At 34.0% G+C, this 23,935-nt stretch overlaps 1 protein-coding gene across 3 annotated transcripts; it reads left to right on the top strand.

Moving 5' to 3' along the window:
* Positions 1–8,052: 8,052 nt before the first annotated feature.
* Positions 8,053–19,038, top strand: QWRF2 (QWRF motif protein (DUF566)). 3 transcript variants are annotated; one of them, XR_015176682.1, is made up of 7 exons: positions 8,053–9,740; positions 15,447–15,566; positions 16,167–16,283; positions 16,390–16,479; positions 18,323–18,430; positions 18,506–18,665; positions 18,765–19,038. XR_015176682.1 is itself a non-coding variant. In XM_086435425.1 (6 exons), the coding sequence occupies exons 1-6, from the start codon at positions 8,334–8,336 to the stop codon at positions 18,584–18,586; spliced, it is 1,923 nt and encodes a 640-aa protein (XP_086291551.1). In that variant the 5' UTR covers positions 8,053–8,333; the 3' UTR covers positions 18,587–19,038. The 3 variants fall into 3 exon arrangements, 1 of the variants encoding a protein (XP_086291551.1); XR_015176681.1 differs by having other exon boundaries at positions 18,760–19,038; XM_086435425.1 differs by having other exon boundaries at positions 18,506–19,038.
* The last annotated feature ends 4,897 nt before the right edge of the window (positions 19,039–23,935 follow it).

The following is a 23,935-nucleotide window of genomic DNA, read 5'->3' as shown; positions in this document are numbered from 1 at the left end:
CTGATTTATGTGTGTTCTTGAGTTCATGGACACATATGCAGTATGTTTTTGTTTTTCAGTTATATGCTTGTATTAATGTCTTATAAAATATATAATTGGCTGATATACATGTATTTTGATAATCAGCACTTAAGCCTTGTAGTTAGAGCCTTAATCCAAAATTATCAGCTCCATTATCAAGTTATGAGCTTGTGATTTTCTTTTGTTATACCAAGTTATCATCATTGTCTATAGTCTTGAAAGATAGATTCCAGGGTTATCATCTGGATTTGGTCATATTTTTGAAAATCTTGGTGCTTTTATTATATCTAATTATCTTTGGTTTGATCCTCTCTTCCAGAAAACCGTTTATATTTTATGTAGCTAAATGTTGGGCCATTAATAAGCTACATGTTAATAGATTGGGCATAAAGATGCTGATATAGATGAGTGCAAGGACTAATAAAATTGAAATTAAGAACGAAGGTGTTGTGAAAATGTATTAGAGATGATAATTAAGTTAAGAAAGTCAATTAAAATGATTTGGTTGTGTCAATGAACATTGATTATAATCTCATTTAAAATGCATGTGTAAGTTTAGAACCTCGATCCAAATCACAAAAAAGTGGAATACTTCCTAACATATGGTAAATCACTAGCATCCTCTCTAAGAATGCAATTCATCTCCCTAGGATTATTTGAAGACGAAAATTTTACATAACCAATGGACCATAGCCAAGAGGTTAGCAAATCGGCACCAAAAGGATGCTGATTGATATAATGAGAGTAGATATAAACACACAATAACAAATGGCATGGATTTGAACAAAGTAAATTGTCGAATAGGCCCCATTCAACTCACCACAAAATTTTGGGTTCGAGCTTGGATGAGGACATCATTGCATTGGAAAAAAAGGATGATTACAACAGTCTTCTACCAAAAAGTTTACTTTATATCCAAAAGGAAGGGAAAACTGGAAAGACTTCAATCTTGTTTAATTCTGATCTTGAATTTTAATAAAATGCCTATTTATATGTCCAAAGGGGCAAAACTATCAAAAATAGTAAATTTCTAATTTGAAGAACGAATTTTTGTAACTTTTTTTTATATTTATGTTGCCACCGTGTAAGTTGTTTTTAATATTAACACCCAAGGACTTTACCAACTAAGGTAGTTGACACCTTTAAAAAAAGAAAAATGCTGAAATGACTGCAAAATTCACTATATTTCACACTGTGCTGATGTGGATATGTGTATAGAACCATAAATGCTTTTCATCAAGATACAAGTCATGAAAATCACTTGTAGTTTTGTGTGTCAACGTATGTGAAGCACAGTGAATTTCAATGTCACTCCAGCATGACGCTTCAACAAATTTTGAGGTTGCCACCAGGTAAACCTTGTTTTTTCAATGATAACAATGACTTGGGTGAGGGCTGAATTTGGACCGAATTCTATAGTGTCATCACCCATAATCCAACCCAAGTCTATATGATAAGCTTGTCATAAATGAGAACAATAACTTGAGTGAGGGAGGGTCATGAATTTAAGTGGTTAGAATAATTAATTAATTAATTAAGATTTTCTCAAATAAATCTCAGCTCAAAATACCTACAAATGCATCGAAGAAAATTTTACTAAAAATAAAAAACTTCAACCCAAAAAGTTGTGCTCTAATTCTCGTAACTGTCTCATTTTACAATCGTAAACCTGCCCAAGAAGGCCTAGTCGGTTGGGAGAGGATCCTCTGTAGTACACTTTCCCTGCAATTCCCCGTAGTAGCATTTGATGGTTGAGGGAGAGACATGTCAAACAACAACAAAAATCCCCTTCATTTAAAAATTAGAGATGGTGGATCATCCATTTTCAAAGCCTTCCTAAGACCCTAAAATATGTCTTTTTTTCCAAAATCGGATCTACACAATGATCGATACAAGACTAAAGTGCTAGATTTTGTTTTCAAGATGTCAATCTCTACTACTTAAATGGTGCTACAGGAAACTACAACAATGAACGTGTACCAAAGAGGATCCCCTCCCAAGTCGGTTATCCCCATATTAGTACTCGTGGATACGAATCGAACAACTTATTAAAAAAGTCATTTTGAGAAACATTGCAAAGTTATGCTCTTTTGAAGTTAAGTTTCCGTTTAGCTTTATTTTTCCATCGGCCCACCTTTTGGTCCCTGCCACTAACAAAAGTTTTCTGCTATTCGTCCTACATCAATACTGTTCCATGTGAATGGCATGTCCCTCCATTCTAATTTCTAAAACCCACATTCTATATCAATGCATTACACGTGTCATCAGCCAAGTAGTTGTCCCACAACAGAGTTCAACTACCGATGATACACTATTGATAATGGTGCTTGCATCTTACAAAGAGTGGAAACTAAAACCCAAACAAAGTGTCATTATTTGTCAAACTAACCTTCTATTCTCCTCTTCAACTTAATCCACACCAATAGAAATTTCTTTCCTATCAAGTTAATCTCATTGTTCATTTTGATTTCTTCTCCACATCAACCAAACCCATCTAGCATTCTAAAAGTTTCTTGAAACCCATCAACATCTCTCTCTCTCTCTCTCTCCTAACAAATGAAGTGGGACTTGTTCCAATTTGATCACATTTCTCTCTCATATGTTATGGGATCTGAAATGGAAAGGAGAAGGAAAGTTATAAAGACATGGGTCCACACAACATCATTTAATCACTTTCAATATGGGCTACCATACCTATTTAACAAACAATACTTATAAAAGTGTGTTACTTTAAGATCAAATATAATATGGAGTGTCACTGAAGTAATAATACTTGTATAATCTAAACTTTCATTCATCATCAATTGTTGATAAAACTATAACTTAACTAGACAGCATCCTAATAAAGCTATCCCCATAAATTAACTTATAGCCCTATGGCATGATGTCAAATCTGACCCACTTATTATTTATCCTTTTTTTTTTTTTGGTTTTGTTTGATTACCTATTTTAATAAGGCCCCTTATGGTTAAAGTCACTGTTACATCGAACCAAACTCGCCTTTAGAAAGCACTTCGGGTGGGTTGTCCATTATTTTTCCTAAATATTAACTCATAACTACTTCTGTTATGGGGACCCAATAGAATGTAATTTTCACATTTAATCTAACATCTCAAGAAAATATAATAAAAAGAAAGCACTTTAGATCTCGACCCTAATTTTCATTTTCACTATATTATTCAAATTATACATAATTTAGATATTTAAAAAGGGAACATGAGAACTTGATTTTCACTATATTATTCAAATTATACATAATTTAGATATTTAAAAGGGGAACATGAGAACTTGACTTTTTTACAAATATACCTAATTTTCCAACATCAAATCTCTTGGCTTGTCATGTTCTCCTTTGAAATGAGGACAACCACCTAAAATCACAGATGAACAACATTGGACGTTCGTGATCTGTACCATTAATTGGACAAAATAGTAAACGCAGATTCTGCCAATCAATAGTTAGTATAATTGTGAATTATTCCGAGAGAGGATGGATATAAACTTAGAGATAAAAAAATGTGATTTTATCCCTCATTGTGCACATGTAATTACTTCAATATAAAGTCGAAATAATTTCTGAAAACTTGGTGACAGTTATAGAATCCCTAGATTAAGAAAATTGACTACAAAGTTAGCATATATAGAAAAATTTATAAGAGAGAATCACCTAAAGAAGATTCATTCTATATAATCGAGGATTAGGATCCGTGCACTCATGAAAAAAAAATGACTAATAAAACATGCAATTGCGACATAAAAACATGAAATCGAATGGTCAAGATAAAATCTGTATCTAGAGGATATGTCAAATATCCTTGGTATAAATCCCAAATCATTGGATTTTGTATTTCAATAGTTGTGATTTATGGAGTCTGATAATACTGATCAAAAAAGAGGTATTGTAAATCAAGCCACAACTTCACATTGGTCGAGCTCAATTTGAATGTTAAATCTTGATAGGCATCTTCTCGATGATGATTTCAAGGTGGAGAACAAATTCGACATAAAACAATTATGACACTGATCTCGAGATGAGTAGATTCCAGTAAGTACTTCTGTCTCCATATGGCAAGAAAATGGGATCTTCCTCTTGTTACTTACAATGCCTAAACGTACCTGCATTTTTTTTTTTTTTTGAGAGAAGGTCATGTTGGGTCAACTCACTATCATGTCAAATAGGATCCTAGGAATGAAATCCGGGTATTGTTTGACATACAGTGGATTGTGTCTAAAATTCTTACCCAAGATCCAATTATTAATCAGGTCGGGTCTACATCGACCCAAACAAACCAATTCAAACCACATCTTTTCTCTCTAGGTTTGCTAAATATCCGAACCAACACAAAACTAGGTCCTGGTAGACAATTTTGATCCTGTGAGTGGGTAAACCCAACATCTAATTAGTAACCGGGTTGGATCTAATTTTGCGAACCTTGATAGTGTAGACTATAATATACATCAAAACTGATGTATAGTTGTACTCCGTTGAAAGCAAGGAAATAACGGGGTATCCTAGGAAGACAGGTTTACCTTAGCTTGCAAATCATTGATAGATTGAATTATATTTTGGGTTTGTGTTGATTTTGGGTGCTCACCTTCTTGCATTAGCAGCAAGACCATAAGCAATTTACTTGCTTTGGGAACTCTTTCAAGTATATTTATTAGCTCACTCATGTGCTTGCTCAGGTGATTATTCTCTCTCTCTCTCTCTCTCTCTCTCTCTCTCATGAGAAATGATTGTTCGCTATTATAGTTTGAAAGCACAATGTCCACTGTATTTCTTCTGCATGTATTTAGAGGACCCTATGGACCTTCACCTCATCAAAAGGGATCCTTTTATCTGACCCCATAAACTCTATCTTTTCCAACACTAGGCGTTTTTTTTTTTTCTTTTTCTCTTTAGCCAACAAATGATATAGGACCCATATATATAGATGAGTAGAGAGTTGATTTTTGACGAGGATGTCTTTCAAAAATTAACTCCTTTTGAGCCATTTGCCGAGTCAATTTTAACATTCAAGTTAATGGTGAAAAGATCGTGCCTCAGGACTAATATTTGGATAAGACCATGATCTATGGACTGGGTAAAACCCAAATACAAGCCCGATCCACTGTCTACAAGACACCCGATTATCAAAAAACAAAAAAATGGAGAAAAGATAGAATCAATAAATTGTCAACCTGTGAATTATATTTAATAGGATTAGAAGTATCAGAATGAGTTGATTTTTGGTGAAGATGATCTCCTTACGAAAAATCAACATATTCTTATTTTAAGGGGCAACACTAATATCTGTGTTGTTGATCCAACCATCCAATTAGTCATATTCAAAATCATTCCCAACTAATTTCTATAACTACATGGAAGCTGATTTGAATTAAGGGTTTAGTTTATTAATTCATATATTTTTATTTCAAGTCAAATTTTCGTAATCTCATGAACATTACAATGAATTAGCATTTTTTGAGTGTGGACTATATAATATGGAGAAATTGTTCCACAGTTGAATTTCTCAATAGGGTATCCATGTGAGCCCGGCAAACGAGATTATAAATATGGGGATGTAAGCAAGACCAATTCTATCCATACCTACACACATATGATTGATGCCACCTCTTATCAGACTTGTAGCTTTCGTCGATTCGATAATTTTTTCTAAGGCTTGTAACAGGATATGTTAGGCATATCTCGTTGACAGTACATTTTTCACTCATCCCCTAACTCAACGCTTTGAATAGAGGTTGGCCAATGTTCCCTAAATTTTCATCTTTCTTTTTTTCTTTTTTAAGATCAAACGCAAATTATATTCAATATTGGGTTGAAGATCGATCTTGTAATTAAGTCCTTTGGAGGACTATACTATAAATGGTTATCGAACCTAACTTAGGTCAAAGTTGCTGTGTAAAGGGTTCTATCCAAATTGTTGTATTTTGATTTGAAATATTTTACCATCAACCAGTATATAAACTCTAAAGCAACCCTAAGATTAAGGTTTTTACTGTCATTCCAAAACCTTTATCCCAAAAATTTAGCTTTCTGTTTAATAAATATTGTTCTTATATTGGGATTGTATTGTTCTTATCCATCCAAAAAATACGTGTGTGTACATATATATATATATATATATATATATATATATATATATATATATATATATATATATATATATTGGGATTATTAATATATTCTCACAATTGCATTTGTTTTTACTAAATTTTTTTCTTAATTCTTTTATGGGAAAAATATTTAAAAAGGGTTAAATATTTTACTATTTATAAAAAAATAATTTATTTTTTCAAAAATAATAAAAAACGAATTAAGTTGTTAGATAGTCCAACGTTTTAGTAACTCGTTAGATTGTCCAATGCTTTAATATAATAAAATACATTATCTTACTAAAAATGTCTTTCTAATGATTAAATGCTGGAATGTCCAACAATTTAACCTCCACTTAAACGTTGGACAGTCCAGTGAATTACTAAAACGTTTAACTGTCCAACGACTTAATTAGTTTTTTTATATTTTTTTAATAAATATTAAAATATTTAATCCTCTTTTAGTAATTTTCCCTTTTTTTTATTTGTTCATCTTAATCTTTTCAACTCTACAGCACTCGATCAATGAATATTTATCTCATCTCTAAGATCAATGATTGCGCCGGCATAAACAATGTAATTAGTGTATATTGATCTTGCCAGTTAAATTTCATCATTGATTACATATTTTTGCCTTACATAGAAAGGGGAATGAGTGAAAAAGGGAAAAAGTAATTCGAACAACTTAGGAGCAACTTCAGCCACATTAATACTCAAAGGGGAAGTTTGTTTGCTTTAGGAAGGTGGTTTGCTTTTGTTTATTTCTAAAGCTAATGAGTTTAAAATATATTTATAATTATTATAGGCTTTAATGTAGTTCATTGAAACATTGTTTTTTATTGACCTCTTTATTTATGCAACTCAACTTTTCATGCAAAAGTTTTGTGATCAATTTTTTTTCTTGTTTTTTTTTTTTTTTAAAAAAAAAATCTCTACTTTTCTATTTTCTTTTGAAAAAATATCCTTACAATCGACAAACATTCAAACTTGTGTGTTGTTAAAAGCAAATTTACGTTGCAGCGAAACTAAGTAATTTTGGGCCTCAAGATCATTTTCACTTGTATTTAAAAATAATAAATACATATATTTAAATTTGACAAGATTAGACCCAAATCAGGACTAGGGGGAATTTATTTCATATTTCAGAATTTGATTCTTGCATATAATCCAATTCTAGGATCAATGTTACATTTGATCTTGTTTATAAATGTGAATAGATTCTTTCAAAATTAATATCAAAATTCATTTAATCAAACAAAAATATACTTTTTTACACTAAAATGAATTTTTTTTCCATAATATTTAATGTCACAACTATGAAAATAAAGGTTAGCAAAATCAGATTCATTTACTAAATTAAGAAATCATTTATTAGAAAATAATATAAACAAATCAGAATTTGAAGTCTAAAAATTTAATTTTTATAATCTAATACTAACGATCCAAAAGCAAAATTTCAGCTACCCATTTATGATCATCTTTAATACATTATAACTCAAATGGCAAAATTAATTATTTAATCATTTATTGGGATTTATCCCTATTTATCTAGTATGTGTGGTTCGTGGGATATTACATGTACTCGTGGATTTGAACTAGTTATATCTACGGTCCGAAATCCATACACCTTTGAATCTATATTTATTTTTATTTTTTTAAACCAAAAATTAAGGGTCAAATCATTACAAACAAGATTAAGATTGACTTGGGTAGTATACATTCTCAAATTAATACAAATAAATAAAACGAAATTAATAAAATCCTATTTTCTTGAATGATGAAAATATCCACCACCCACTTTTATTGAACCCACTTAAAACATAACGTTACTGCTGTCCATTTCAAGACCCCCCTCTCTAAAAAGGGCAAAAGAAAATATATATTTATATATTATTCCTAAAATACCCTTGCAAATTAAATCCAATTTAGCTGAAACTTGAAGTAACGTCTCTCCAAATTTCGCCTAAAAACTACCCCTAATTTGCCCTTTTTTTCCGGCGTATTTCTTCCTCCACTCTTTCACCGGAAAGGCATTAACTGCCGTCTCTCTTCCAAATACATTCTCTCTCTTTAAAATCTCTCTTCACTCTCTCTCTCTCTTGCTTCAGCTTCTGTTAGTCTTGTGCAGGTTCTGTTCTGGTGGTTCCAGAGCTATAATTTAATCTTACTGTGGGGGTGTGGGTTTGAGATGTGAGGAGAAGAAGAAGACATTTCTGATGATGGTTGCTGCCATATCTTCAACTGATCCAACAAACCCAAAAGATACAACAACTCATCATCATCAAAACCCAACAAGACCTCCTCTTTTACCTTCTTCAGAGAGAGACAATGGGGTTGTTGTTACTTCTAACTCTAAGAGACCTAAATCCAGGGAAGTTACTTCTAGATACATGTCTTCTTCAACTTCTTCTTCTTCTAATTCCTCTTCTTCTTCTTCCTCTTATTCTTCTAGAAGATTCCCTTCTCCTCTTGTTTCTAGAACAACCCTTACGGCGACGACACCCTTACCACGGTCCCAATCGGTGGAGCGGAGACGTCCTTCGACTCCTCGACCCATTACCCCGCTCCCCGATTCGAGACCCGACAATGCTGCTTCTGTTGTTGAACCTTCCATGGCTTCTAAGGTTTTGATTACTTCAAGGAGAAGTTTATCTGTTTCGTTTCAAGGTGAATCGTTTTCGCTTCCAATTAGCAAGACTAAGGCAACTCCACAACCCAATTTGAGTAATTCGAGGAAAGTTACACCGGATAGGAGGAGGAATACTACCCCATTGAGAGGAGGGAAGGTTGATGGGAGTGGTGGAGGTGGAGATCAAATTGAGAACTCGAAACCCATTGATCAGCATCGATGGCCGGGTAGAACCCGTCAAGGAAATCCCCTAATGAGAAGTTTGGATTGTAGTGTTGGGGAGAAGAAGAAACTAATTGGATCTGGGGCGGCAATTCGAGCATTGAGACAATCGATGATTGGGGATGGTAGAATTGGTAATGTTGAATTGGTAAAGTCGGTTGAGCTTGCAATTGATGCAGATTCAGTTAATGGGTCTGTTGTTCCTTCTGATCTAACTGCTTCGGATACTGATAGTGTCTCTTCTGGTAGTAATTCCGGTTTACAGGAGTGTGAGGGGGTAACTAGAGGACGGAGTGGGCCTCGTGGCATCAGTGTTGCTGCAAGGTTTTGGCAAGAGACGAACAGTAGGATGCGTCGCTTGCAAGAACCAGGTTTTCCATCAAAGATCATTCAGTCAAAGAAGTCGGTAGTGGATAGTCCCTTGTCGTCTCCCCGAACTGTTTCGACAAACAGAGGACTTTCATCACCTCTAAGAGGGCCCATTAGGGCTTTGTCGCCAAGTAAGCTTCAAGTGTCATCAACGTCTTCTCCGTCCCGAGGAATGCCAAGTCCATCACGGATGAGAAATGCAGTAATAGGGACAGTTGGAAGTCAATTGAGTAACATGCCTTCAATTCTTAGTTTTCCCGCTGATGTTCGTAGGGGTAAAATGGGGGAGACCCGGATTGCGGATGCACATCTGTTGAGGCTTCTGTATAATCGGCACTTGCAATGGCGATTTATCAATGCGAGAGCTGATGCTGCCTTGTTGATGCAGAGACTGACTGCTGAGGTATGATTGTGTGAATTTAGATTTCATTGGTTTGAAGTTTGTATCCTATTCTATTCAAATATTCATCTAGTACTTGTAATGGTTCTCTTGCATAAAACTTATTTTAGGAACTTTCAACATGCTTCCTTGGGACTTTAGGACTCAACTAGAAGCAATCTTTAGTGTATATTGTGTCCATAGAGTTGACAAAAGAATTCAGTCACCAATGTCAGATGTGACAGTGAGACGATGTAGAGTGGTCGTCTCTCTGTCCTTAATACTTTAGTTTTGAGAGTTCTTCTTAATTGTTGTACTACTAAGTCAAAAGAGCATAAGAAGTGGCAGAAATATGTGACAGTATGGGGAGAGATGGAATCTTCCAAGACCCCATTGCTGAGTCTTATAGTTTTAAATCGAATTAGATCATCTTAGGATTCCATTCGTGGCTACCACATGCATCTCATTCATAACTATCAAATATATATAATCTTCCAAAATAAAACCTATCAAATATAGAAAATGGAGAAGGCATGAATGTATGAATGTATATGTCAGTTAACTTATTTAATTGATGGGTAGGTTAGCTTCACAGAAAGTTGTCTTTGGGTTTTAAGGGAAATTCATCTTTTTTCCATATAAACTCAGGAATTATCAGTTTATTGTTTGTCAAGTGACTGAAACAAAATATTATGAGCATAGTATCTATTAGGCAAGCATATTGTCTGGGGATGAACAAATCCAGCACATTGTCACTGAATTCTTAGGAAATTATAGTGAATGTTTGTGCACAGAGTTTGAAATCTTAAATTGGCTTGAACTCACCTGGACCCTTTTTTGTTTGTCTTTTTTTTTTTTCTAGGATCCTTAACTAGAAAAATTATTCTAAGTGTGGGAAGGGGAAAATTCACATGACATTTCTAGTATACATTATCTAACGGATTAACAACTTCTTTTGTTGAACAATTCCAATTAAAAATTAACTTTCATTCACTTATAACTGTTAACCTCTTTATCCATTGAATCATCATCATTGGATATAATGCAAAACGCAAATCAAGCTAACAATCAAAGACTTCAATTTCAATTTTTTAATTATTTCAATTTTCACTTGCTTGAGTCTAGATTTAATTTTTTTTTATCACTTTTATTTTTGTTGGGATTAGTTTAATTTGTTACATTCTAGTTTTTAATTATTTTTGGGTTATTTTAGGAGTTCAATTTGAGTACATTTACTATTTATGTCACTTTTTTTTAAGGCAAGGAGCCAAAAGATATCCTGTTAAGTTGATTTTCATGTCATTTAAAATGTTATTTTGTTACCTATCCAATCAGCCCAAGACTTCGTGAATCCGATGTGTTTTGAGAAAGTTAGGCCCAAAATACTGGTAGGGTATCAGTTTATGATGGGATTTGTATCTTAGGGTCAAAAAGGTCAAAGTTTATGTCATGTTAGGGTTAGGGTTAGGGTTAGAGTCTAAAATGTGGGAGCCATATATATGGCTCTTGTAATTTATTTCTCTCATTTATTGAAAATTACGGATCTCTTGTTGAGACCTTCTATAGTGATTGGATTGTGTGAAGCCATCTAGATCCGATGCCAAAAGCCCTTGTTATGATTCCCAGGTAATTTTATCATCTTCTTCCCCTTAATCTTCTTCTCTTCTTTTTTATTTTTTATTTTTTTTAACATTCCTAACCCATTAAGAATCCATCAAGAAACCATGCAAACCTCCCTTATTGTATATAAACTCTATCTAAACTCCTTCAAAACTCATATCTGAAAACCACAACCCAATCCACAACCTTTAACCCTCCCACACGGTTTATAGTAAGATGGGAAGCTCTCATGACGGGTTCTTGGAGATCATGGGATTTTTGTACCTTTGGTCTAAACAAAACTTAGAGTTTGCGGGGATTACTTTTGAAGACTTTATTTTTAGATGGAACTCTTTTTGTAATCATTAATGTTTTAGCTTTTCTTTGTTTTGTAGCTCTTTGAGAGGCCTCCTCAGTCTCCTTGTACTTTGTCCCCCTTGCTTTAATCAATATATTACACTTGTCAAAAAAAAATCTTCAACCCTCCCTCCATCAAATCTAACCCTATTCCATATCCTAAACTTAATTATGACACCCTATTGCAAGACTTTGCATTTATCCTTTACCTTTAACCTTTTGGGCCTAAAACATTTTCTTGAAACACTTTTCATAATCTTTCTTCTTCAGTTAATTAGCATTTCCCCCAGTCTTCCTAAAGTAGAATAGACCCAGAATCAATAAAATATCGGTTTTCCTACTTCAATATGTATTATTTCTACATTTAGGCCAGCATTAATCTCTCTAACTTGGTCAATACAACAATAGAAAAGTCTTACCCTAAATATTTGGGGTTGGCTAAGCCAATTTTGTTCCTCCATTCTACTATGGTTAGAATGGACACTATGGGCTCTCCAAACCTTTATCCAATGAGTCGGCATTTTCGTTGTATGTAAGATGCTAGATTCAAACCTTCATGAATGTCTCTAATTTGGTCAATATAGTTTTTTCTCTACAAGGCCTCCAAAACACCTATCACATATGAGTCTGCATCCTCATCCATTTTTTTGCTTGGCAAGCAAGGGTCAAGGTTCAGCACGAAGGCGGGTTCAACGAGTTATGAACCCAGGTCGTGGGATCAACACTCTAGTCTCCATTTGCCTTACCAACTTAGCTAAGTTGGCACCTTGGTCAGCATCTTCATCCTCATTATATATGTATGAGCTATTTTTTTTACCTTCATTAATGTTTCTATTTTGGTGAATGACGTTTGCCAGATCTACAGAAGCCATTAAAATAACATAACCTTGAGCAATAACTTTGTGGTAAATCTCCACCTATTTTTCTTGTACCAAATACATTTAGTCAATAGTTTATAGGCTTCAAAACCCTCAAAGGAGCGTTCTATCGCAAGGCATAATGAAGGAAACTAGTATCATTTCATTGATTGGCATTCTAGTTGCTATACCAAGAGAGTGGGTTGAATGTGATTACAAACATTTAAAGTGTGCATATATATATGCTTTTCTTCTTCTTTCTTTTATTTTTATTTTTATTTTCTAAGATTTGGGTTTGAAAATAATGGATTTTTAAGAAGCATTATTTTTAGGGAGGTATGATTGTTTTTAGTGTTTTAAATGGTGTTTGAGGCTTACGTCTTGAAGCTCACCTCAGGCTTGGGCTTCTCCAAATACCCTACACCTTAAAATAGGTTAAAGCTCTTGAGGCATGTTACTCATCCACTGAGATTTTGACAAAGGGGAATAACTCATGCCTTCTCGACTTCTATTAATTACTTGTATCAAAGGTGTGCACCTTGCACCCATATGCTAATGGTGGCAATCTTAGGTTTTAGTAGTTTTTAAAAAAGTTCAAAATTTCATTCCATTTTTCTTTTCTATCCTTGACTAAAACTATAAAATAACAAGTATTATATATATTTTTAGAATTAAAGGTACATCTTTATCCCATCATACAATGGATCATAATTTTTCCTTCTAAAAATTTCACCTTTTACTAACTCCATCCTATTATTTATTTATGTTTTACTTTTATCGTTCCTTTAAAAAGGCACGTTGATAAGGCTTATGCCTCATACTTTAGGCCATTGAATTGCCTCGCTCCACACCTCTGCATTAATGTTGTAAAGTTGTGATGAGGTATTATGTTTCCATGTGGACTGGAATTCAGTTTGCTTTTGAAGATTTTGTTTCTTGATAGAATTAGTGCAAGATTCTGGAATGACTTCAATGTTGGGATAGTGTGACCCATCTCAGACAAGGTGTCATGGTTATTGATTGTCATGAGAGGGTTAAGCAAGATGGTTTGGTGCCCTAAGTCCTAAATAAACCTTCATGATAAGATGGCTTGTTTATTCCTCATATCTCTTTGCTTGAAGGTGAATGTTACTCTGGTTTGTGTTGACTGTAGAGGATAAAAGGCTTGGATGTGGAGCGATGATTGCCTATTTGTGGTACATTCATCACATTCCCTTCTTGTTTATGGCTTTCTTCCAATATCAACCAATCGAAAGGTTTTTTCCTTGGCATGCTTTATCTATGAGACCATTCACCTCTCATTTCTCTGTTGTTCCTTCATAAAGGAATTATGGAAATAGAGTAATAGATGGGGCATTTGACAAGCTTGTTCTTTACCCTAATAAATTTTCCGCCATCAAGTGGCTTTGGTTTATTAGCATGATTACCTTGGATCATTGGTGGGAGTGTTAAGAAATTCACTCCAGAATCAGATTGGAATAACCAATTCCAGATTCCTTTTCTTTATTTAATCTTGGCTTGGCCTGGGTAGGGCCACTTTTTGAAAGAGGAAGGCTCCACAATAGGGGAGTTCTTGGGGACTTTGTTGTGTTAGGGCTTAAAGAAATGGAGGCTTTAGTTTATTGGAGGCCTTATATATTTTTAATACATATTTGTTAATGCTACTGTGGTTGAAGGTAATTCTTTCAATGTTGTCTCTCTATAACAGAAGACGTGGCTCTAGAAAAAATTGGATGGAGCAACAAGATTAGTTCAGTTAACCCCCAATATTTGGGATAAGGCTTTGATGATTTATGATCTCTTTTAATGGTTATAACAATAAATGAGATTATATTTTTTTAAACGATATATACGTTAAGAGGATTAATTTCAGTCATCAGCACCATCCTACTCTTCCTCAAAGCGTTGTTCCAAAGATTTGGGGCCGGGTAAAAAAATCATGTTCCCTCACTCCACTGTTATCAAAGCCACATCTTTTGTTATTGAAAGAATGTTCTTATCTACTTTCACTATCTCCATCCGCTTTCTTCGTCGTCATCATTTGTGTGATGATTTTTGCACTACATTGATGGTCCCTAGCCATTTTGGTTTGTAGCCAATGTAAAATTTTGCCATCTCCCAACTGAGTTATGATCCTTTGTTTATTTCAATGCATGCTTTAGTGTTCCATGAAGGTGACATGTTTAGTGAAACCCACTTGTAGCGAGAAGTAGGCCCGATTTGGCTAGAGCATATTTCAGTAACAATGTGTTGCAGTTATCCCCAATTGCTTTGTAAACTTGACAAAGGCTCTTGCATCTGATTGTATTGAGTGTGGGTAAAATATTTAGTCTAGGGATATGGAGTCGTCTCACCTCTTGGATGTGAGGATTCATATTGTACGAGCTTTAGGAATACTAACAACTAAAGAATGATCAATGTAGCTTATTTACCAAAGACAGTGAACAAGGGAAAAAGTTACAAAGTTACAAAAATAGTGCCAGTATAAAGAAAAATAATAATTGTAAAAGGGAGTAGGTGATAGTTGATGGTTATAGAACTAGTACTTACATATTCTCGAAGAACAGGAGATATGGATAAAGACATAAATGGTCATATAGAAAAATAAAATACAGTCTTCATTCCCCGGTATGTTGCATGTTTCTGTTTCATGTTCGTCTGATAAATGTTGGCTCCATTTTATGATCAAAGTTCAAGCTACTCAAGGTTTTTATGTGTGCGTGTAGTACTGTATTTGGTAACAACTTTTCAAAATCTGTGGATATTGTCTTATAAATTGCTTAATAACTGTAACTTTTTCATGTTTGCATCTCCTGTTTTCTTATCATGTTTTCGGATAATTTACTTGGTTGTTATTTGCTAACTTTAACGGAATTTTCTAAGGTTTTCTTTCTTCTTATTATTTTCTCTGTACCAGAAAAATCTGTATAATGCATGGGTAACTATGTCAGAATTGCGTGATTCGGTCACAGTTAAAAGGATCAAGCTACGATTGCTGAGGCAAAATTTGAAGCTAACTTCCATCATGAAGGGACAGGTAACCATTCTGGTTATATTTCTTATGCAGATTTGTGAACCTGCTACGTTTCTTAAACTCTTTTGATTTCATTTTTGGCACCAATTCTTGCTCAGTGTTACTTTAGTTGCTTATTTTATTTTACATTAGGCAATAATGAATCCTGTTTTAATCAATTTTAAAATTGAATTTAGAAATGGTTCCAAAAGTTATTCAATGCTAAATTCATACCATGATAATTATTTATAATAATTAAATTAATGTAAAGCATTTAATGGAAATAAGTTTATACTGTGAGCCAAATATACAAGGTATGTAATTTCGGTTTTCTATTTGTCAGCCTGAAAATGATAATATTCCAACCAGTGTGGGCATGGAAATATGATTAAATATTGTGGAAATGTTGAAAATATTGAAGAAATTTTACTTGAAATTGTAGGAAATGATAAAAAAGAATGAGAACACATTGATAAGTCATCAAACTACAATAAATAGATGGTTGTTTATTATTGGAGATGTGTGGTTATACATAGAATGGCTTTCTTGAATTTAATTCAATTTCGTGTATGCTGGTCCTTCGATTATCTACATCTGAAATTTCTCATTACTTTGTTAATGCAGATGACCTATTTGGAAGAGTGGGCTCTTGTGGACAGAGACCACTCCAGCTCTCTATCAGGAGCTATTGAAGCCTTGAAGGCTAGCACTCTCCGTCTTCCAGTAGTTGGTGGAGCTAGGGTACGTATCATTTGACTTTTAAAGATTTGGTAGTGTGTTCACAGAATCTCAGCACATTGGAGTGGGTTTTCATATAATGTTTTTTTTTTTTTGGCCTCTATCACAGGCTGATATCCAAAATGTGAAGGATGCTGTTGGTTCAGCAGTTGATGTGATGCAGGCAATGGCATCCTCTATATGCTCTTTACTGTCAAAGGTCTCAGCCTCTCTCTCTCTCTCTCCTCTCTCTCTCTCTCTCTCTCTCTCTCTCTCTCTCTATCTCTCTCTCTCTCTATATATATATATATATATATATATATACCAGTCACCTGTTTTAGTCTTATAGATATGTAGTCTATGTGCACAAAGCCATATAATACATACATATCTTCAAGCAATCGAATTCATCAAAATGTGTTTTCATTGAAGTCGCACTTTATGACACAATTCACCTTATGCACTAGTTAAGCACATCGTATACTGCATTTTTAAGTTCTTAATGCCTTGAAGAAGAAAAAACCTGAAGTTCTGAAAAATGTATCTTGTAGTTCTGTACTCTCTGCCCATCTTAGAAGGCAAAAGGAAGGATGCCCAAGTATGACAGTTAACACCAACTAATTTATTGGTCAACTAGCTAAAAATGTAGGATGTATATGGTTAATATGTGGAAGGAGCTATTGGTGCCTCTGGAGTCGACAGCATGAATTTTTTTCCTATTTTTTCCTTTATTTATTACTATATTTTCTGTTAAAGGCATCTTTCTTAATACCCCAATCCGCATTTTCAAATTTGTTTCCAAAGAAACATTAGTTTTGTTGGGGAAGCATTGGGTTTTCTCCATTTGTTTTTCTGCACATGTAAATTAACATAGGTAGTTCTTTTCTGTTCAAGCACTTGTAGTACCTCATGTATTTTCAATTAATAAGCCGATTATTGAATATTGATAAATTCCTCTTTTTATTAATTCTTTAAGTTTCATTTATCTTACAAAGAAACCAAAATATATATATATATATATATATATATATATATATATATATATATATATATATATATATATATATAATATATATATAGGGTCCCGTTCGCCACCCTTAGTTTTCCACACACTTAAAAAACGCGTTTTGTCTTACATGGGTTAGAAGTTCGGAATGAGCTGATTTTGGTGGGATGATCTCTATGGTGAGGAGATCATCCTCACCAAATCCGCTCATTCCAAAACTTCTAACCCCATCAAAATTGATTTACAAAAATTGGACGGTCCACGATTTTCCACGTGTAAACATGGGGCTAAACATTTCGGAATGGGCTGATTTTTGGGGAGGATGATCTTCTAATCATAGAGATTCATCCTCACCAAAAATCAACTAATTCCAAAACTTCTAACCCATGTAGGACAAAAAACGTTTGTTAAAGTGTTTGGTAAAACTTAGGGTGCTGAACATTTCCCATATATATATATATATATGGGTAGCGTTCAATGGCCACAGTTTGGCAAACATTTTGGCAAACACATTTTTCTAAACATGGGTTAGGTCTTGGAATGGGCTGATTTTTGGTGAGGATGATCTCTATGGTGAGGAGATCATCATCACCAAAAATCAGCCCATTCCAAAACTTCTAACCTCATCAAAAATGGTTTACAAAAAATGGGACAGGTTCACGATTTTTCAACTTGTAAAATGGGGCTAGAAGTTTTGGAATGAGCTGATTTTTGGTGAGGATGATCTCCTCACCGTAGAGATCATCCTCACCAAAAATCAGCCCATTCCAAGACCTCTAACCCATGTTTTGAAAAAGTGTTTGCCAAAATGTTTGCCAAATTGTTGGCCACGGATAGGGACCCTATATATATATATATATTTTATCTCTTTGTGCGATGCACCCTACATTGATTTTTTTTTTTTTTTTGATAAGTAGCATTGTATTCATGAACCAAATTTATAACCATTCTATTAAGTCTCTACATACCTAATGAAATAATGAAAATAAATTGATTGAACACAAACTCTTGGGTCTATTTAATTTACATTTCTGTTCATAACCATTTGCATTTACAGGTGGAGGGAGTGAATTCCTTGGTGGCTGAACTTGCAAATGTAACTGCACAAGAACGGGCATCGCTTGACCAATGCAAAGATCTCTTGTCTACATTAGCAGCCATGCAGGTAAGTGTAGTTTCCAATTTTATATATCTTTCTCTTCTTCTCTACTCATTGATAACAGAACCCCTATGCAACCAGGTTAAAGACAGTAGCCTGAGAACACATATATTACAACTAAAGCGTGTACCAACAACAAGAAGCCTGACAACGCACATATAGAACTGACGTCATTTGACTACCAACTCTAAATGCTAACTTCACATCAAACATCTCCTTTTTATGCTGGAGGCGGTCGGAGGTAATAATATGGAAGTGTGGAATGAATGATTGTTTTGTGGTTTTGCTCAATCATGTATTTTTTTCTTTTTTCTTTTTTTGTTTTGTATGCACAGCACAGGTTAAAGAAAATGGCCTCACATCTATCCTTTCATGAATTCATGTTAGTTGTATACAAGTTACTTTTCTATTGACAAGCGAAGCCGATGTATATATGTATGATGTTTCTAATTTTCCCTTGTTATTAGTAGCTAATGGCCTGGCCTACGTTTTGTGTTTTTGTACTGTTTTTTTTGTTTTGTTTACACCAGCTAAACCCATCATCAAAGCCTTGATCACAAAAGTTTGGGTTTGGTTTAGTGGGGATCTTGTTCGCCATTCAATTTTGTTATAGTCATGTCTTCTAATTACAGGTGTTTTGTTTGATGGACCCAAATTTCCTATAGAAAATTTTTGTACCGATGATCGACAGAGAAAACATACTTGAGTTTTTGCCTCTGTACTAAACGGGTATTCAATCACATATCTGAAGGGTGGGAGTGGTGATACATGTCACCTCGAGATTAGTAATATCCGATAGATCTCCGTGATCCAAAATAATGGAGGAGTTGTGGAGAGAGACTAGGATAAAATTTCTGAAATTTACATTTTGGTGAATATTTGTGATAACTCCCGTGTATTCAAATTGATGACCTGCCCCCCTCTTGACTTCGATTTTCTCTTATAGGCTATTAAAATGATCCAAATACCCTCGTCTTCTAATTGTGAGAGAAAACCTTTGATTTTTCTTCTTAAAAGTAGCCATCTTCAATTTTAATGGTAAAATAATAATAATAATAATTACCTACTAGGTTGAAGATGATTAGTGGCATGAAGAAAAATCAAAGTTTTTTCTGTTTTTTATTTTTTTTCAAACAAGTAGAAGACTAGGAGGGCATTTATGTCATTTTCAATAGACAGGAGAACGAACTCTAGGTCACTGTCGCCAGTTTGCAAGCAAAGGATATCTCAAATGTTCACCAAAACGAGGTGTATGACTTCAATGAAATGCCCTTTTGAAGAAGGGTGGACGATTTATGAGGAATAATATGAATAAGATACAGACAGATAATTTAGCAAAAGATACACAGACAGATAGCTTACGTTAACCCTGACTAACAGGCGCTTGGATAAGTTCCCAAGTCTTGTGACCAAAACCTGACATTCGTCACGTGGTACCAGACAATCTTGAAAGGTCAACGATATCAGTGCCCTCTCTCTCTATCTCTCTCTCTCTCTCTCTCTCTCTCTCTCTACAGCCGAAAACTTCGGTTGGTATCCAAGGGGCGGAGTCGGGATTTTCTTTCAGTGGGAGTTAATTATGATTAGCTGCATAGTTGAATAATTTGAATGGTTGAAAAATTATTTGTGCTGAAAAATACGATTGGAGGAAGAGGAGGGTGTGAGGGCAAATGGGGAGGGAGGGGAGGGGAGGGGAGGGAGGGGGGACAAATGTGACATGTAATTAGTTGAAAATATAGGGTTGTCTCAAAATTCTATAGGGGCAATTGCCCCCATCAGCTCCTCACCAACTTTGCCCTTGTTGGTGTTGCGTGTTTTTTTGTGTCACCCTCACGTGAACTCCATTTCGAACTTTTGGTAGTTTTTTTATTTCATTTTTATCTTTGATGATGAGTAAAAAACTCAAGATAAAGATGGAATGATTATATTTTCGAAAATAAGTTTATTTTTAATTGAAATTCTTTTGTTTGTTACTTTGCCCAATTATAATTGGTTGCTTCTGAAATATATAGTGTTACTAATGTAATTTCAAGATTGTAGCTAATGGAAATGAAGAATGTTCCAAATTACAAAGGTTCATACGAAAGACCTTCAAGAAAAAGTCATGATTTTTTTATTCGAAAAATCGTACTTGTAGAAGTAAAATCTTATATATCGTCAATTTCTCGAGATTTATCCTTAACAATCAATTTTCAATGTTGTTCATGCATACGAACAATCAAAATCACACAAAAATTCATTAAAAAAAAAAAAAGAAGACAAGAAACAAGATTTGTTCATGGGGTTCATCGAAAATCCTGACTACATCTCCAAACTCCGTAGGACCATTCTACTATTCTTGAAGCAAATACAAGATTTACAAAACCTAGTCTTCTTTACTTTTTTTCCTCCTACCTATGAGCATTCCCTTCTTCTAGTTAATAATTCTCCTTATATAGATAGAAAGTCAAACTCTAAAAAGAAAGTAAAATCGTTCAAGATTCTCTACATAATATATCATTATCTAAAATAGATATTCTCTAGTCAATTATTATCTAGAACTAGATATTCTCTAGTCAATTATGAGATTTTCTATTTCTAAATAAGATTACAATCCTAATTAAATAAAATTTAATCCAAGATATATCAATCAATATTTCGAGATACATATTAATTATCATGTGATCGATCATTGATAGTTATCTTATATATACTACGTATCTAATACCGATTTTACCCTTTACAGTATTCAATCTATACTCGATTGACGTGGTAAGAGCATAGAATCATAGATATTTTTCTGTGGGATACACAGGGAAAAAGTCTACGGTTCTATACACTTGCCACGTCAACTAAGTACAAATACTCGAGTCATTTTATCATTAGTCTTCAAGAAATCATCTCCACCATAACTCCAAGGGTGGGGCTACTTACCTGTCATAACCTATTACATGGTAATTGAGGGTGCCAAATCTAACTCAATAATTGTTCTCTTATTCTCGGTTTCACTATACCAAATTATACTCCCAATATTAAGTTGGTGAAAATTTTGGTAGATTATGCAATATTATTATTATTTAATGCCTTTGTTTTCATTTGTTCTCTTCATATAAAAATTTTCAAGGATATGTCTTAATCAAAGATTATAACATAATGTTCTTAAAAAGTTTCATGGGAAGTTGATTGTACATTACAACCAAGTGTTGATACCTTGTCGTGCTATTATTACCAATTTATTAGCTAGTCAAAGTTCATTGCGATGCATGACTTCTCATGTCTATCTTGAGAGATTCGAGATGATACCATTTGATTTCTAAGGTTATACATCTAAACATTCTTGGAATATTTCTGACCTATTTAGTCTTTTGTGTAATTTTGGTGGCGTGAATCAATAGAATATGATCACATAGCTACAAACGCATGTGAAAGGTGGGCCATACGAACACGCGTAGTATATAATTACAACTTCGTAAAGCTTATTCATTGGATGAGTGATTCTAGTCGATATCCCCATATGTCAACCACCTTAAGTCCAGAGTGGCAATGTTAGTTCACTTGGCTAAAACGTCTAAGTAATCCCTATAGTTATGAAAAGGTATAGAAATGTTTGGGGATTGTGTGTGAATCTTGACAAAAGAATCACTAAGATGATTGAGATTCTAATTACGATTATATTCCTAGATCAAGATTAGAAGTATATGAAATAAGAAAGAATTATAATACTACACGAGTTAAGAGGATAAAGATAGTAAGATCCTAATTTTCTAAAGATAAGGATCAATTGTTGGATTTTCGAGAAGAAAGTTAGCAAAGGAGATTAAAACTCTTCACATCTATAAATATAAGGGACACCACAGAGGTAGAAAGACTTTTCGATTCATTCTCTAACTCACCCTTTGATTATTTTTGCTTACTTGATCGTCATAGGGCATTGAGTTGGGAAACACTCCCAGATTTGAGAATTTTTTAAAGGGATCAAAAGAAGATCATCATCGAGATTCGAGTGAGGGTGAGTAATCTTCTTTTTTTCTACCTACATATTCGAATCAGGAAAGTTTTTAGGGTCTTACAAGATCCATCAATTTGATGGTCCCATTTTTATCAAAGGACAATTTTATGCTATACTAAGGATCAAAGCAGTAATCAATGACATCCTTGATATTTACCACCAACTTTCCTCCATAAACTCACATCCTTGAGAAAGTTATTGCGTGTGTCAAGAAATTTATAATAAAACTAAGCCTATTACTTTTCATCTTGAGATACCCGCATTATGAGAAATTGGATATTATGAGAACGGGTTGTGATTTTTAGACTTGAAAAATCATATTCGATCTATACTCGATTGATGTGGCAAGTGCACAGAATTATACATCTGAGCACTTGACACGTCAACCGTGTAGAAATATTCAAGTCATTTTATCATTAATCCATGAGAAATTAGGGAACCATCCATGAATATCACAACACACAGAATTGCCAGGTTGAGAGATTGAATATTCCCCATATAAGTTTGTCATAAAAAAATCACAATTTCTTATCAACTCACATTCAAATGGCAAATTTCTTAGGGAAAAAATGTTTTACTTGCAATATTTTCTCATTAAAACCCCCCAAGGTGTCAATCAAATCAATAATTTAGGGAATCAATTTTTTCTCTTTAAATCATTTTTTCTTTTTTATTCATCTTGAAAAAAAAAAAAAAAAATTTTAAAAAGAAAGAGAGAGAGAGATGTTTATCAGAGAGACGTAATGGAGGGAAGTAAAGAAAAGTGAAAGCAAGCAAGTGGGAGGGGAGAAGGTTCCGTGGGGTCCACGCCAAACGCGGCGAGGCGCAGCCAAGCAATTTGTAAAAGAGTGGTGGAGTTTCTTTTAGCTTTTTATTTATTTATTTATTTTTTTATTTTTTCAATTTAATTATTATATTATTTATCTAATTATTTAATACTCGTCTGACGTGGATCCCACACCGTTCGCTCCACCTTTCATCTTTTTCTCTCCTATAATTTGCTACCACCTTCCATCTTTTATCCAAATGCATGGGATGACTATAAATAATAAATATTGGTCCGCCTCTTCATCAATTCTTCCGACCATTGGATTCTAAACATTTTTATTTATTTATTAGATAAGCATCAGCATCAAAATCACCAATCAGATTGTTATTTAGGGTAGGGACCCACACTTGATTCCTTGCCCACCTACATTCCTTCCATCACTGTCTACAACGCCAATAGGCAAAATTACACCTGAGCTTCCAACCCCACCACGACCGACTTTCCTCCGTTACCTAATAATTTCTACAATCTTATAATTAATATTGTTTTGGATAACCATTGCAATCTACTCTCTCACTTCTTGTTTTTTTGTTTCTTTTTTTATTCTCCAATCTACCCTTGGAAATATCATTCAGATTAGGATGTTGACTTGCTTCAAAGGATAATTTCGTAAACTAATTAACTGTACTTCAAAAATTAATTTGGAAATTAGAATTGATTCTTAACAAGAAGAAGAAGAAGAAGTTGTGATGGA

This window comes from Akebia trifoliata, chromosome 3 (genome assembly GCF_017979445.1).
Source record: "Akebia trifoliata isolate Shusen 1 chromosome 3, ASM1797944v1, whole genome shotgun sequence".
In the NCBI taxonomy this organism is placed as follows: domain Eukaryota; kingdom Viridiplantae; phylum Streptophyta; class Magnoliopsida; order Ranunculales; family Lardizabalaceae; genus Akebia; species Akebia trifoliata.
This window is presented reverse-complemented; position numbering and strand designations above follow the sequence as displayed.